Here is a 16,538-nt window from a genome sequence, read left to right as displayed (position 1 = left end):
TGGTTTTCATGGTTGGATAACAGGCTTGATTAACACATTTGAAGAACATCATTTCAACATAGTTACAACATAGTTACAAGGCCACACTTCCTTTTTCTGTTAGTTGTTCGTCATGGTCTTATATTTAGAGTTTGTTCCTCAATTTGACAGAAGAACAACGTAAAGCTCGCCGAAGTCAGTCCAGCTTTTTAGAGAACATTTGAACTATTCGAGAGGAAAATGAAGCTGATTTTCTTTCTTCTTGTGCTCTTGAAGAACGGTGAGAATGGTTCTTGTTTTTTTTTTCTGCTCTTTTTAAAAGATTATGGAGTGAAAGCATCACTAGGATTGTAATTCCCTATTTAAATTTGATAGCAGATTTTTTTCAAAAATCTATTTTAGATACATTTAAAAATGTTTATGGATTGATTTATTTTATTAGTACTTAAATCTATTTTTATCATTTCAAGAAAAGAAAAAAACAATATTTCAAGCAGCAATAAAAGATGGGGATTATGTCTATAATCTCACTTTTAAAATGAGAAAACATTAATGTTTAGTAAATATTTTTCAGGAATGAATCCAACCGAAGGACTCCAAGTGATTTATTCATCAGGGCAAATTATTTTAAAATATTCCTTTAAGCCGCCTTATAATAGTCATGAAAAATTTTGCTGTAAATTGGTGCTGTCGAAGTGCTCCAGCTTTGTGACTAATAGTGGACAAGCAGACCTATTCTTCCTCAAACGTAGAGACAAAATATTCATCAAAAATTATAATGGAGGATTTGAAGTAATAATTACGGACCCGATTGTAATGGATGCTGGCATATACATGTGTGGTGTCAGAAGGTTCCCTGGCACCCATGAGAGTGTTGAAGTTACAGTTTCTGGTGAGATTTTCTTTTTATAAATTTATATATTTTTTGCATTCATTGATTAAGGGTTGATAATTATTTTTATGATCAAATTATCAGTCTTTTATGGGCTATGTGTTGGTCATACTCATTTGGAAGTTGTATTTTAATTATTAGTTTATAGTTTGTAAAAAATATATATATTGGTATTTTCCACAAATAGACCTTAAAGATCTCAGTGGAGTAAACACAGCTCCTCTCTCGCCAAAATCCTCCATCAAGCCAACAGTCTGGCCCTCTTCTTCCTCTGCACCCATTGTTTCTGAGAACGACGCAGAGAAACTCAGGTAAATTTTGTCACAAATATTAACCCCTTACAATTAAATTAGTATAGTAATAGTCATTAATCTGTGTAACACAACACAACATTAAGCAGTGACGACTGGGAAACAACCTACACGCTCGCTGCAGTTTTAACTGTTCTGGTGTTTGCTGTCATCTCAGTGACACTGCTTGTCTATCGTCTAAAGGCCAGGAAGAAAAAATCCACAGGTAGGTGCAATGAACGATGATTATTTTCAATTATCGGTAATCTATCTTTTGGGTTGAACATCACTTTTTTTTTTTCTCTCCCACAGAAAAAAGTGGAACTTGTGGTTCTGCTAACACCACCATGGTAAGGAGTACATACATTTTCAATTGACGGATGACTTTTATTTATTTCCAGACAGATGTAAGATATTTAAGTGTACACTCAAAAAATGATTTTTTGCCTCTTGTTAAATTCAATTAATTAAAATAAGCAAAAGTAACACGATTGTTTAATATTTTGTCACAACTTAATTTAATTGTGTTCAATCAACCTAATATATTTAAAACTGACGTTTACTTACTTAATTTGTGTGAAAACTACATGAATCATTTTTGTTGACAACTAACTGGGCAATGGATCTGTAGTTCCCAGCATGCTTTGCAAGGGACTGCATTAGGAGGGTAAATTTAGGGATTAAAGTGTTATTTTATGTGTTTTTCTGTAAATGGAAAGATGTTGTTAGTTAATGTTAGTGTTTACTATTCAGTTATGTTAGAAATTTGGAGGACTTTCTGTAATATTTTTGAATTTTGTGGTTACCATTATGCAGAAGAGTGGCGACTGTGTTTAGTTTAGGGCTGTAGGCACTCAGTATATACTATTTTTGCATTAAACCTCACTCGCACACTTGCATAATATTCAATATTACTATGTAAAAAGAGGTTATAATTAAATTGAACACTAGTGACTATCATTGGAAATAACTGAAGAGTCAAATTAGCTAAAATCATAATGTTGGCGATTTTAGGCTGGGCAAAGATTAATTGTAGTTAACCTGACAAAACTTTATCTAGCAGGAATGACTAAATGAATTTAGGTTCATACAACAAGATTACAACAAATTTAACAGTGAAAACGGAAAAACTGGTTCATGTGTAAATGTCTGTGTTTTTGTCAGATTGCTCTGTCTCAGGATGGACAGATCCAGTACGTCCCCATCACTGCCGAACAACAGGTTGTGGCCCCTGAGGACCTGGAGGCAGCGGCCCATTCCGCTGTAAATTACAGATTATTTATTTTTATATATCTCCCACTTTTATGATACATTCATCGGTCATGCTACAAATAAGGTTTATTATGGGGTAAAAACCGATGAGTTCAACCACAACTCGCATTCTGCTTAATCGTTTCATTCCTTATTCATAATAGTATGCTGATCTGTAATCATCTTCATAAACTGGGAACAGAATCAAACCCTGTCTGCTCAACATCTCTCCACAGGAGCAGAACAGCGTTGTCTACTCTATGGTGGACTTCAAGCCCCACCAGGATCCATCTGAAATTTATGCCAATTTACAGATACACAGTCCAGGAGACACAGATGCTTCTTCAAGATGTACATTCACAACAGAGGGAAGTGTAGAATACTCCACTATTTTGAGAGCACCAGCATAAACATTCGTGATGTTTGTTTTCTATAATATTTTCATTGTTTTGTTTTTTTTCGTTTGTTGATTTTGGCTGTTCAATGGATATTTCTTTTCATTATGAGAAACTATTAATGCAACACTGTTTGATATGATAATATAAAATATAAATGATGATAACTGAAAATGTCTATATAGTAAAAAAATGTGTACCGTCTCTATATGAAGCTAAAAATGAATTTCTCTTTACTCTCAAACTGTATATCGTTAATTTTGGGTGTTTGACAGACAGAAACGCACAGGATGACAGTTTGTGATGCAATAATTATAATTACAATAATTTTATTTTGGATGAATAAAGAACCTTTCAACTATGAAACTAGTTAGATGTCGAAATCGGTAAAAAACAATTTTTGCAATCCAGTACTTCTTTTGGCAGCAATGGCAAGACCCATCAGAATCGAGAATGAGTCTTGGCCACTTCTGTCCAAAGGATAAGTATTGCAGAGCAAAGTTACACAAACATATATGGTGATTTTAAGGGAAAGTAGAAAGTGGTTGTCCTGATTCATTCGAATGGCCTTGATTAAACCAGGGAATCAAGGTCATTCAAATGAATCAGGACAACCACTTTCCACAAATCATGCCAATAAATTCAACATCGACATTTTAAGGCACCATTGCTTTGTCTTCATAATGTTTGTTCTAGGCAATTTGTTGACCTATCCATGTTAATCAGCCAGAAGCTTTCAGAAATGAAGAGATCTTTGAATAGATACTGCAATAGTTTTTTGGTTTTTTTTTTTACATTCTATGAAGTGAAACTCAGATTGCTCCGGTCATACAGAACAGACGTAGACTGTTAAAAAGAAGTGAAATAAAAAAAGAAGGGTCAAATGGTTATCTTCGATTCACACATCTCTAAATAAAACGACTATTGTGTAATATTGACAACAATGCTTCATGTTCCTATATTGCACCTAATTTTCTATTTTACATTTTTGCATTCATAAACCTTTATGTTTTATATGTGCTAATGCATATGTCTTCTCTATTCTCATTTTGAAAGTATATAAAATTGGGAAAATCTCTTTTTGGAAGTCTAAGGCATTTTTTCTCTCCAAAATTTAGTTTCCATTATCTTGGAAATTCAAATAGATTTTTCAGTGAGTGTTGACACCCTAACGCATGTTAACAATGATTATTTGTCTCATTTTTAAATATTTTATTGTTGTATTTTTTAAAATAGAAATTTGAAACATTTTATTTGGAATATTATAGCATTTTATGCCATTTCTACAAGTTTTTTGCTGTCTTTAATGCAAAAGTATGGTATTCATAGGAAAACCTTTTTTTATTAAGCATCAGATACCACCCAACTAAAATATTATTCTAAGAGCATTTTGCTAACGTTCCCAATTAGCTATGAACATGTTATTTCTGAATGTTCCCTCAACGTTCAAAATGTACAGTTTTAAAAACTTTTTTTCTTGGTTAAATGGATGTAACATTCCATTTTATAATTCTGCAAACATTATATGAACATTACTTTTGAATGTTCTCTGAATGTTCTGAAGCAATTAATAACATTTAAAAACATTAGACAAACATCAAAATAAATTGTTTCAGGAAAAAAAAAAAATCATAAATTGTGTATAAATAAAGTTTTTGTGCTAACATTTTGAGAACATTATTAAAGACAAGATAACTTTTAACGAACATTCTATTAACGTTACTGGAAGAACGTTTGTTTATAATTTTGAGAGTTCTGTGAAAGTTCCCTGTTAGGGATGAAACACTGTTGTTTGCTATAGTGATCTTTAATATCTCACCTTGAGCATTAGGTGTGCATTTCACAGAAAGTCAGGAGTGATTTGATGCTATAGTTCAAAACTATTAATGTTTTAAAGAAATTCTAATTATTTTTCCCCGTCATATACTTTGTTAACAGAAACATTAAGGGGAAGACATCAAAAGTCTGAATGCATGAAAAGGTCCAGTTCACATTCACTCTTCACACAGTGAAAAAAAGCACAAAGACAATTCAGACTGATTATATTTTATTTATAATAACTAAGCCTTCAACATATTTACAGCATATTGAAGATAAATTATTCAGAAATATGACTCCCTCCTAAGCACATTCCAAAATGTCTCTGTTTGCATGTACACAACATAAAGGTATATATATCAAGGTGTGTGTAACATAAAGGTAATCTGGTGATGAGACTAACTTTGCTTTTACTATCAAGTGTAGTGGATGGCAAGGTAAACCAGTGATTCTAAAGGTAAACCTTGCGCCACTGCGAATAATGTCTGCATTTCTGTACTGCAAAGTGCATGAGAGAGAAAAATAAAAATGAGCAGAAAGGTGCTATGGCACTTGTTATTAATCTTCTTGTGCTATCCTGCTTTCAAGTATTCCTCTCCTCCATTCCTCTTTTTCTTGCACTCTTTCCAGTGTTAAAAGTCTATGTTTTTAAAGTCGCTGTTACAGCGATATCTGTTGTCGCTGTAGCTGGTGCAGACCAGATGTGGCAGGCAGGGGCAGGTGTGGTGTTGTCTCTTCCCGGGGAAAGGAAACTGCAGCGAAGTCAAAACACGCAGATAACTTTATTAATCACTACATGATATTATTATTTCATATCATTTATTATTATTATTGATCAGCAATGCATTGATTAAAAAAACATGAATTGCTACATTCAAATGAATAAAAATAAAGACCATATATTTTTAAACCTTGACTGGTGTAAAGACGTCACCATTCGAATTAAGTCAGCCAATCAAGATACTACAAAATTCTCTAGGCGTAGGTTTCTGTTTAAGGATCTTGTCAGTTTTATTAGTCATCACTGAGTCACAAAAACCCCCCCAAATCTGCTTTTCTTCACCTCGTAGCCTACGCTGAATGGCAAAGCTTCTGTATCAGTCTGAGACTGTCCGTCAGAGTGATAAACAGCCCTGATCTGTGAGACATTCGATCGATATCAGCTACACTTATCAGCAGATTCTTTTAAAGCCTTCCTCACTCATCTCTGGCTGAATGTTTACTTCACAATCAGATCAGATGTTTAAAAAGAGATTGCATTCTTGAATCCGAGTGTTCCAACTCTTTTCAATTTAGAGTTGTTTGACCATCTATTGTCCTGTTTTACTCTTTCTCTCTATTTCTCCTTGTCTCCATTTTTCTCTTTCTCTTCTTATAACTGTTAACCTTGGGTTCCCTAAAGCCAGCCAGTCGAATCACTGCTTTGATTTTCCGGAGGGGTCTCTCATGGCTCTGTACAGTGTGTGTGTGAGTGTATCTGTATACCTTGTGGCTGTACGGGTGGCATTCGTCTCCTTCCAGCCCCTGTGGTGTGCACATCCGCAGGCCTCGGAGCCACAGACTCACAGCACAGCACAGACCCACGCCACACTGCACATCCCTGTCACACGCCTGACACACAAACACAACACAGAACACGTCACATACTGTATGCCCTTGATTCCCAATACATGTAAGATCTTGCTTTGGCTTTGTTTACTTGCAAGATTACAATTTTGTACAAATGATATAGTGAATTTGCTCATGGGTGATATTTTGTTGAGCTTCTATGTATTTGAAATCTCCATTGCCAAGAGCGCAAATGACCGTCGTTAAATATTTGACTTATAAATAAGATTAAATAATTCCTTTCTCAGAAAGTTAGTTTTGTCTATAATTTTACCTAGAATGTTCAGAACCTTTTATAGACCAGCAAGGAGGAAGCCACTTTCTTGGTAAGTCTGTTTTTTGCAATATATTTATTATTCTTTATTAAATGAAAAAGCTAGATGATAGAGTTAAATATGAGTTAAATGGAGGATGGAGAAATTGGGGGGGATTGTGATAGAAATGCAAAAATGATTAGGCTATATAGGAAAATGTGGAAAAACGGATCTAAAATCTGATAATGAACAAACTGTCCTTTCAAAAACATTTATTCTAATACAGTACATTTAATCTGACACACTGGCTGACAGGCAAACAATTATCATTTAAATAATAAGCCTGAACAAACACATCATAAATAAACTGTATCCACTGGTAACGCTTTAAGGTCTCTTTTGTTAACATTAGTTAATTAGCATTTTTTGAAGCATTTATTAACCCATTAGTTAATACAAATATTCATCTTCACATTAGTTTACAGTGCATTAACTAACAAATACAACTTTTGATCTTAAAAATGTATTAGTAAATGTTGATATTAACATTAAATAATAAATGCTGTAGTTAAATGTTAATGTTAACAAATGAAACCTTATTGTAAATTGTTACCAATCCATTTTGGTGAAATATAAAAAGCTTTTTTCACTATAAGTTATTGAAACCAACTGAACACTTCATTATTATGTATAATTGCATGAATGACAAATAAAATCAATAAAATGAATAAAAATGACAGAGTAAATGGAGTGAGACTCACCCCTGTGATGACGGCACATCTGCACCAGCTCAGGGACAGCAGGAGCACGGACAGTATCAACACCCTGCTCATAGCAGCAGCAGCGGGACAAACACCACAAAACACTAAGAGCACGAACTATCTTTTTTCAGTCTTCTAAATCTCCCTATTGATCTTTCTTCTGTCCTGCGGAGCTCCCAGAGGATTTTCTATGGCCCTGAGGAGACGATTTGACTTCTCTGCTGTTCTTAACCTTCTGTCTCAGAGTGTGGAGTCTTTGGTAACTTCTGAAATAAGGTCTGAGATCTGGCTCTGTCTCTCTCTTTCTTTCTCCATCTCTCTTTCTCTTTATCTCCCCTCGCCCCTCTTTTCCCCCCACCCACACCTCCGCAGAGACTTCGTCATCTCTTTCTGTATGACGCTGGACCGGATGATGTAGAAGAGACCTTTACTGGATGTTTCACTTCAAGCTAATCCTTCCTCATAACACCAGCTATTAGTACGTTTTTCATTGGATATGTGTGGTTATTAATCAGCTGAGTTAAATTTAGAAGAGCATCGTTTGCCAAACTTTGTTTTTGGGTTACGTCCCCCCCAAAAGCCAGCCCCAATAAGTCTCAAGTACACCTTCACTGAAACCTGAAATGTGTTCATACTGTCAACTCATTTTATACCGAATATCATTTATCATCACAATATCATTAATACAATTAAAGTCAGAATTTTATAAAATCACAGCTGATATGTGGTTTGAAAACAGATTTACACAGTAGCACGAATATTATCAGTGTCATCCACAAAAATATTTTGTTTATTAATTTAGTGTTTTAATTCTTTTCTTAAAAGGAACTTAAATAATTTTTTTCTTTACTTTTATAGGTTTAACAAATCAAAATCTTTCCAAGTAGTTGGGAATCACTAGAGCACAAATTACTATGTAATATTTCAGTAAATCCTCTAGTTTGTTTGATTGATTATGGTTTGTATAATTTTTAGTGTCTGCAGTTAGATTCTCTAATTTATTAAATTGTGCAACACATAGAATATCACAATATATCTTTTTTATATTTTAAATTTGAGGATTTATCATTTGTAATGATGTAAACAATCATTTGAAAATATATATTTTAAAATGATTTACTCCATTGTCAAAGAGAAAGAATCCTTCTCACCATCATCTAATATCCTCTATGCATCCGGTTTCATGCGCAGCTTGTTAAAGTAATTTCACTTCTCCACAAGGCACTTGTTCATTTTACAGGAGTCCACAGGGCCATAATTATCACCTTCTCATTTGAATTATTAAGATTCATCACCCTTTACAGCGCCAGAGTAATGTCAGTTTTGCAGCCAAGTTTCAGAGTACCAACACAAGTCAAGTAAGTTCATAGGAAATGAGTCATCAGCGCAAGGGTTGACGAGAGAAACGTTTATTTTTGCTTCCTGACAATACGATGCAGCTCCCAGGTAAATCACAACAAATTAAGCACTTGTCAATTCATTTGAGACGTTTAAGCCTACAGTCACCCCATGACATAATATGCACTGTCATTCACTGACAATTTCCTATTCACAAGTCTTAAATGTACCAGTCAGGCACAGACTGTTAAACGTATTCGACATCATGTCCTCTCAAGCCTGAAAACTTCTTTGACCCAGCAGTAACAAGAGTAATTGCATCTCATCGCAGACACATGTGCCCTACTCTCTACAAACAGTACATTTCTCATGAAGGGACTCTTTAAAAATAACGACTCTTCAATTTCTAGTGTCAAGTTTAATCTGGTCTCGGACTTCAGCTTTTGCTGCTGTGAGGTCTTCGGAAGGCCTACGCTGAATCATCGTCCGCAGAACTTCATGCAAAGCTCTGCAGTTTTACACAGAATTAGAACGTCTGCCATTCATAACAGCCACTTGCATGCATGGTTAAATATTCTGATAGTGCTTTTGACCAATAATGCAGCTAACAATAGCCTACATTTAAAGAAATACATTCATGACTTATGTCTTATGTGGCCTTGCACTTTATGAAGTCAGGCACTCTCTTTTCATCAGAGTCGGATGCATATGGAAAAGTGGATATGGCCTTTATGAACTGCTGATGATCAAAGCCCCTGGGTTGGAGATACGTGATGGAATGCAATTATACAGAATCAATGAGCTTACTTGAAATTATAGCTAAATAAAATATCCAACTTGACAGCAATTGGGGTGAAGGATAGCCGATTGGAAAATGTCAGTACAGTTGGGATTTGATTTACGTTTAGCGAGAGCATGAAAATGCCATTGGTTAGTCAGCAGTGCATTTCTTGGCTGCAGTGAAAGTGATGGATGCCACTGACGGCCAGGCCACGCAATTACATTGCAACTTTTTGCCCCGTCAGCAGACCAGCTTGGCTCTAACTGCACAGGACTGGGCAGAAATCATCAAGCGTTGCCAGCAGGGAAGAACTTATGTTGGCTAAAAGAGCTTGGACGCTGTTAAACATAACTTCATAATGCAATGTGAGCATTGAACCAAATAGAGTTGAGCTATATTATATTATATTATATTATATTATTACATGGCTTGGTTGAATTCCAATGTAGCATGCGGTCTGTAATTTCTTGATTTCAGACCACTGCGAAGTATAACACACCGTTGCCATGAAAAACAGAGCGTTGCTATGGACGCGGAACGGACTATTTTCTGTAGCGGAAGCAATACAATCGTTTTTAAAACAATAAACTTTTTAACCTGCATGTGGTGTTCGGGTCATTTTGACCCGGAGAGAATTTTCTTTTATCCCAAAGTACTAGTTAACGTTATCGCTTTGGACTGAAACTTAGTGACTCTATTTCTCAAATGTTTTTTGACAATTTTCTTCAGATTTTATTTAATATTTCCAAAATTATTCAAAAATAATGTTTTTTTTAATCAAAAAATGAGATCCCTACTGTCAAATAAATGAAGCCTACGATTATTCAGATGCAAATAGAAATATAAAACCAGTCCTAATTGAAAGAAAACAGGTTGACAAAAATATTGAATCCAAAATTGGGTGATAATATTGCGTAACGAGTGATTTATACGAATTTTTTTGTAGGCCGGTCATTTTTGACCGGGAAGACCACAAGTGTGACAATGTGCCATTTTGTACAAAATAAAAGTTTTTCAAAACAAAATTCCTGGTGAAAAATTAAAGTAGACTCGTGTGATAAACAGTGCCAATTTTCTTCAGATTTTATTTCATATTTCCGAAATTATTCAAAAATAATGTTGTTTTTTTACTCAAAAAATGAGATCCCTACTGTCAAATAAATGAGGCCTACGATTAATTAGATGCAAATAGAAATATAAAACCAGTCCTAATTGAAAGAGAACAAGTTGACAAAAAGATTGAATCCAATATTGGGTGAAAATATAGTAGGCTATAATGAGAGATTTATAAGCTATTTTTTATAGTCCGGTCATTTTTGACCGGGAAGATCCCGGGGGTTATAGGGTTTTGAACACCACACAAGGGTTAAATCAATATTTTGTGTCAAATTATTTATTTATTTTGTAGGTAGCCATGTAATAAGCGGGATAATGTATAGCGAGGCGGTCGTTATAGCGAATAACAACCCCTTCTGATGCTGATTCAAGTTCAGCCTGTCGGGTTTGTTATTCGCTATAACAACCGCCTCGCTATACATTATCCCTTACTTATATTAATCAGATAATGGCCATTATAATTTATATAATAATTATATAATGTATTATATATAAAGATATTTACCTAATAATTCTCACACTAATTAAACTAAATTATCAGCACACACTAATATCTTGTCATTTTGGCACAATAAGAGCATAAACACACAGTATAACGAATACTTCATTTATTCGATATATTAGTAGTAGCAGTTTGTAAAAGCAGTTAAAATATCTTGGCAGTTAGGATCTTAGTATATTATTAATGAATCTATCGATTGAGAAATGAAGGGGAAATAAATTAAATTGACCTAGGCTGCATACATTCTGGAAACCTGAATCAGTTCTACTGGGCTCTAGGGATTGTTGCTCTGCTTCATTTCATTTGCATGTATATTGAGCTCTATAAGCTGATTTATACTTCACAATGTGCACAAATACAAAATGGTATAGGCTGTATTTTTGAAGTATACAGTATACACAGTCTAGATATATGATATACATACAAACATATATTTTATGTATTATATAATGGACAGAGTAAAACTGTCTTCATCAAAAGTGGCTCACGAAACACAAAAGACAGAGTGCCTCAGTCATAAGTTCAAAATAGAGAAGACAGCATCAGTTTCTGATAAAGCACTCCTCAAATAGAATTGATGGTAAGGAGCTGGACTGGTCTTTTATTCTGCTTTTGGTCAGAGCATGGGGTCGTCTAGATATCAACAGTGAACATTCACACGTTCCCCTGGGATTTCTCATTGACAATGACAGCTAAATGTTAACCGGATGTATTTGCCCTTTAAAGAATTTTTAAAGAATTCTTTAATAGTGTATTATTGATAAAAAAGGAAGTAGAGGGGGGAAAAAAAAGATGTTGACCTTGACACTGAATCATATGTGACCGTCTGCTAATAATAGTCCTGCAGGAACATCCATCTAAAGCTGGTTGCTGCGTTTTGGTACATTGTAGCTTGTTTTTTAAGTGGTCCAAGCTGGTCTTAAACCATTTTGGTAATTTTGGTCCAGCAAAACAACAGCTTTCAGCAAGTCTGATTGCGCAGAAAATCATTGTCATAAGTCTGTTAACTGTATCATATAACTTACATTTAACCCAAAACACATATTGCATTACAACTACATGGAGAGTGTTTCGCTGCTTACAATATTTTCTTATTTAGCCTACTGACAATGCTGACTTGAGCTAGATGGCGCTAGATCGTATTCGCTTAGTGTTTTTTCCTTGGAGGACGCCGTAGTGTTTGAGTCGCATGTTAGGATGTCAGCTGACATCCCGGAAGTAGCCCAAATAATAACTGCTGCTTCACCTCTCTCCACAATATTCCGAAATAACTCTTACTGGTAATTTAACATCGTTATTTAAGACGCTATTATGGAGGGTGCTCTGGAACAGCATCTTGATGATACGTACGTTAAAAAAATGATCGTTCTTTACCAAGCATATATAGCTTACTTATTTTGTGTGTTGCTTTACCAATCTGTTTTCTTACACTAGGATGAAAAATCCTGCCATTGTTGGGGTTTTGTGCACAGACGCTCAAGGCCATAATCTAGGATGTAAGTATCGTTTGTCTCGTTCATCCACTGGTTCTTGATGACAGTAACGACTGTATTTGCGTAGTTTACTTGTCCATTCATTTATTTATTTTTTCAGCAACCTCAACAACAATAATTTTAGGTTAATATTTACGTAAGTGTACAAGTGAAGGTGTAAGTTAGTTGGGCCAGTAGTAGAAAATTACTAAAGTTGTGAATGTTGTTCAGTTTACTTTCATAAAATTGGCTACATTATTAGCCTACTATTTAAAATTGACAACTTTACATCAGGGTTGTCATCATTAACTAAAACTAAAATTATTAAAAACCTGAGTTAATTGAAATAATAAATAAAGTATTAAAAATTAAACTGAATGAATTAGAAATGTTGCTTAGGAAAACTTAATTAAATTTAAATTGAAGTACTAAAAACTAAAATAAAACAATTCTAAATTGTAATATAAAAAAAAAACTAATACAAATGACAAAATATAAAACTACAAAATGTTAGTAACAAAAAAAAAATATATAAAAATGAAAGCTAATTCAAAATATTAATAAGAACTATAATAGTAAAATAACGCTGCTTTACATTATTACATTTTTTTTTTCACTAATAAATGAAGGGTAATAAAATATGGAAGCTTATTTCCGCTATAGAATAAACAAAGAAAAAAGGTAATTGTGAATCTCACATTTTGTCTCACAATTCTGACTTTTTTTTCTTTTCATAAAAGTATTAATTTCTCTATCTTTTTTAAATCTTACACACAAACGTTTGAATAGTATCATTGTTTCCACAAAAATGTTAAGCAGCAAAAACTGTTTACAACATTAATAATAAGAAATGTTTCTTGATCATTAAATCTTAGAATGATTTTTGAAGGATCATGTGACACTGAATGAGTAATAAATAATGATGCTGAAAATTCAGCTTTGCCATTACAGGAATAAGTTACTTTTTTTTTTTTTTTTATAGAAAACAATTAATTTAAATTGTAGCCTAATTGTATTACTGTTTTAACTGTATTTTTGATTAAATAAATGCAGCATTGATGAGCATAAGAGACTTGCTTCAGAAACATTAAAAAAATGTTAATGTTTCAAAACTTTTGACTGGTATACTCTAAACTCACAGTTCTGACTTTTTTCTTGCAAAACCAATTTTAAAACTCACAATTCTGACTTTTTTTTCCTTACAATTGTGAGATGAAAATTACGCTGTTTACGTGTAGTCGCAATTAATAAGCCCAGTTTTTTTAAATATGCAAAACAATATAATTGAAACTGAAATACACTTTATTATCCCTCAGGGGAAATTTGTCTTGGGCTCAAGGTGTGTTTATGGTTTGTCCATAAACAATAAATGCAACAATACATAATAACAATTAATAATAAAAGCACTATGGCTGCTGTCGTATCATCCAGGAGGATGCTGCACATTGGTGGTGGTTGAGAAGATTCCCCCTTCCATGTAAATTGTTTTGAGTGCCGAGAAAAGCGCTGTATAAATGTAACGATTTTTTTTCTTGTTTATTATTGTCTTCCAGAGGGCAACAATTCATACTCTATGTGCAATATGTGCAATGCCTCGGCTAAAATTTGATGTGCTTCCCTAAGAACTGACTATTTTTACAATGACTCATAAGACTGATGTTCCTTTTTCCCTATGGTCTTCATCGCTATTTTTACCAGGCGAGCAAACTTAGACTTTGCTTGAGCCGTACGGTTACCAAACCATACCATAATGCCATATCTAATTATGCTCTCTATAACTGCCCGATAAAATAAACACATAATTTTCTGGTCCTCTCCATAAATCCTAAATCTGCACTGAGAATATAATCTGCTGCACACAGGAGCAAAATAGAGTTAAACCATTAAACATATTGTTTAATAAAATATAGGGTTATAGACTTGTGCTTTTATATGGGTTTTCTTGAATGTTTGAAATCTTTTCCATTACTCACCATAATATGAGAACGACTTCTGCACTGTAACTGTAAGCTTCTTTAATGTTTTAATCTCTAGGCCGTGGCTCGCTCTCTGATGAACATGGAGGAATTGTGTCTGTACTGGCCAAGCAAGCTGCTTCTCTGACCAAAGACCCCACTGACTTCCCTACTGTGTGCCTGGAGTCTGACTGTGGGTAAGACGCTTCTTGATTGAGCTTCATTTTGATAGAGAACAAAGAACAACAAAACAAACTCCAGATCTTAAAGGCTTAGTATCCTCATCCTAAATTTATTATAAAGAGATTTATAATAATACATATTGCAGCTGCTTTTTAAGTATTAATTGGGGAATGTTTGTAATTCTGTAATTGCAGGAACATTTTGGTGAGAACACATGGAACAATTACACTGGCCGTGCATAAGATGGCATCATGAATTCTGTTTGTATGTAATTGTCAGCTATTGAATGTGTGCAGTGTTTTTAAACACCATTACTTTGAGTTTGAAAATCTTTAAAGGCCTATTGTCAGCAACATAGAAGCTTAATGATTGGCTGAGATCAAGTCTTCCTTCGTATCAGAAACCATCAGATGTTTGTTGTCCATGGTTAATAACTAATTTCTTTTCCAATATGTGTTTTTTCTTATAACCATAAACCACAGTTCAAATGTGTTTACTGCTTTTTTGCTCAAACAATATTGTTTCCAGTTAATAAATTGTGTTATTTAAGGAAACTTATTCTGACTGTGTCTAATTGCACATAAGTACTAATAGTTGAAGTACCATAGTTTGTCAGAAGGGGACAGTAGTTGTAACACAATCAAATCAGAGCAAAAGTGTTTTCATTCTGAGCTGCTGTTTATATTATAAAAGTTAAGACAGGTGAGGTGTTTTTTAATCTGTAATGATCAATAAGTAATTATTTATTAAACAGAGACATGTAAGCTGAGAAAACCTTTTGAAAAGAGGCAACTATAATTATTACTATTGTTTTTTAGGAATAACAGAAATACATTATCCCTTTTTTCTTTTCTTTATGTTTGCTTGGATTTTACTGGTTTATGCATATGGAGAATGCATATTGTCATGCTCACTCTCCAGTAAAACATGTGAGGGGAAAAATGAGGTATCTGAAGATTGCTGAATTTTTTATCAGTCACTCTGGTCTGTCATGAAGCGTTCCTTCTGAATGCATGTGATGACTGGTGGTGACCCAGACTTTTATTTGCCAAGTTTGCAGTTAATATGATGATATGGTATATAAAGAAAGCAGTGTTAGGGGGTAACGGTTTAAGACCCAATGACCAGATGTTTGAAAGAAGACCCGGAGTCAGAATTACAATAAATTGAAGAAAAGTTTTACTGAAGATAGTTTGCAGTTTCATCAGCTTCAAGACTCACACAGGAGTTCGTAGGTCGCCCCGTTTACAGTTACAAAGATCACGGCAATTATTTACACCAAAGACTAAACTACATCCTTGCTTCAGGTTGCAGTTTCTGATCGGCTAAGAAATAGATAAACAGTAATTTTCCACACATATACTGTACACATAGACTGAAGCATATCTCCATCGATTATGCAGCTGACACTCGGACCCTGAAGTTAGGCACGTCGTGGCCTTCCAGGTCTCAGATTTGGGTTGCTGGGCGCCAGCATGTCCAACTCAGTCTTTTTGGTTACAGGTTAAGGAACCACTGGCATTATTGGAGATTGACTAACACACACACACTGACACACAGCTTTTCCAAGGTTGGATTTGGCCAGGCTCTAACTATAAACAGGAGAGTCGTCTCGAAACATCAAGATAATGCATTATTTCCCTCAAGGAGAGCTATGCTTTAGTCTAACTGGAAAGTAAGGTTTTAACAAAGAGATGGTCCCTTACACTATAGACTTCATTGACCCCTGTGAGAGTACCCTAGAAAAACAGATGTACAGTGCAATGCATAAGTGAATACACCCATGCTAAAGTTGACTAAAAAGAGGAATAAAAAATCATATTTTGGAAATTGAACTTAATGCCTTAATTTAAAAAATTAGGAAAAATCCAACCTTTAAGGACACCAATTTTCTTTGTGAATGAATAATGTATCGTAAATAAATAAATGTTCTTCCTTAAAAT

General features: G+C 34.3%; 3 protein-coding genes across 4 annotated transcripts; 2 read left to right on the top strand and 1 right to left on the bottom strand.

Annotated features, from left to right (window-relative positions):
* Positions 1 to 85: 85 nt before the first annotated feature.
* LOC311066595 (uncharacterized protein) lies at positions 86 to 3,885 on the top strand. 2 transcript variants are annotated; one of them, XM_084087859.1, is made up of 7 exons: positions 86 to 259; positions 554 to 871; positions 1,059 to 1,182; positions 1,272 to 1,387; positions 1,474 to 1,511; positions 2,326 to 2,424; positions 2,649 to 3,885. In XM_084087859.1, exons 1-7 carry the CDS (start codon positions 220 to 222, stop codon positions 2,820 to 2,822), a joined length of 909 nt encoding a protein of 302 aa, XP_083943985.1. In that variant the 5' UTR covers positions 86 to 219; the 3' UTR covers positions 2,823 to 3,885. The 2 variants fall into 2 exon arrangements, with proteins under 2 accessions (XP_083943985.1, XP_083943984.1); XM_084087858.1 differs by having other exon boundaries at positions 1,269 to 1,387; positions 2,649 to 3,751.
* Positions 3,886 to 4,837: 952 nt separating this feature from the next.
* On the bottom strand, positions 4,838 to 7,550 carry prok1 (prokineticin 1). The gene is made up of 3 exons (XM_084087860.1): positions 7,249 to 7,550; positions 6,111 to 6,236; positions 4,838 to 5,377 (listed from the first exon to the last, which is right to left on the bottom strand). Exons 1-3 carry the CDS (start codon positions 7,318 to 7,320, stop codon positions 5,258 to 5,260), a joined length of 318 nt encoding a protein of 105 aa, XP_083943986.1. The 5' UTR covers positions 7,321 to 7,550; the 3' UTR covers positions 4,838 to 5,257.
* Positions 7,551 to 12,182: 4,632 nt separating this feature from the next.
* lamtor5 (late endosomal/lysosomal adaptor, MAPK and MTOR activator 5) lies at positions 12,183 to 15,149 on the top strand. The gene is made up of 4 exons (XM_084138642.1): positions 12,183 to 12,331; positions 12,420 to 12,481; positions 14,492 to 14,609; positions 14,790 to 15,149. The coding sequence occupies exons 1-4, from the start codon at positions 12,297 to 12,299 to the stop codon at positions 14,848 to 14,850; spliced, it is 276 nt and encodes a 91-aa protein (XP_083994768.1). The 5' UTR covers positions 12,183 to 12,296; the 3' UTR covers positions 14,851 to 15,149.
* Positions 15,150 to 16,538: the final 1,389 nt, after the last annotated feature.

Source organism: Abramis brama (genome assembly GCF_963993115.1).
Source record: "Abramis brama genome assembly, chromosome: 16".
Lineage (NCBI taxonomy): Eukaryota > Metazoa > Chordata > Actinopteri > Cypriniformes > Leuciscidae > Abramis > Abramis brama.
This window is presented reverse-complemented; position numbering and strand designations above follow the sequence as displayed.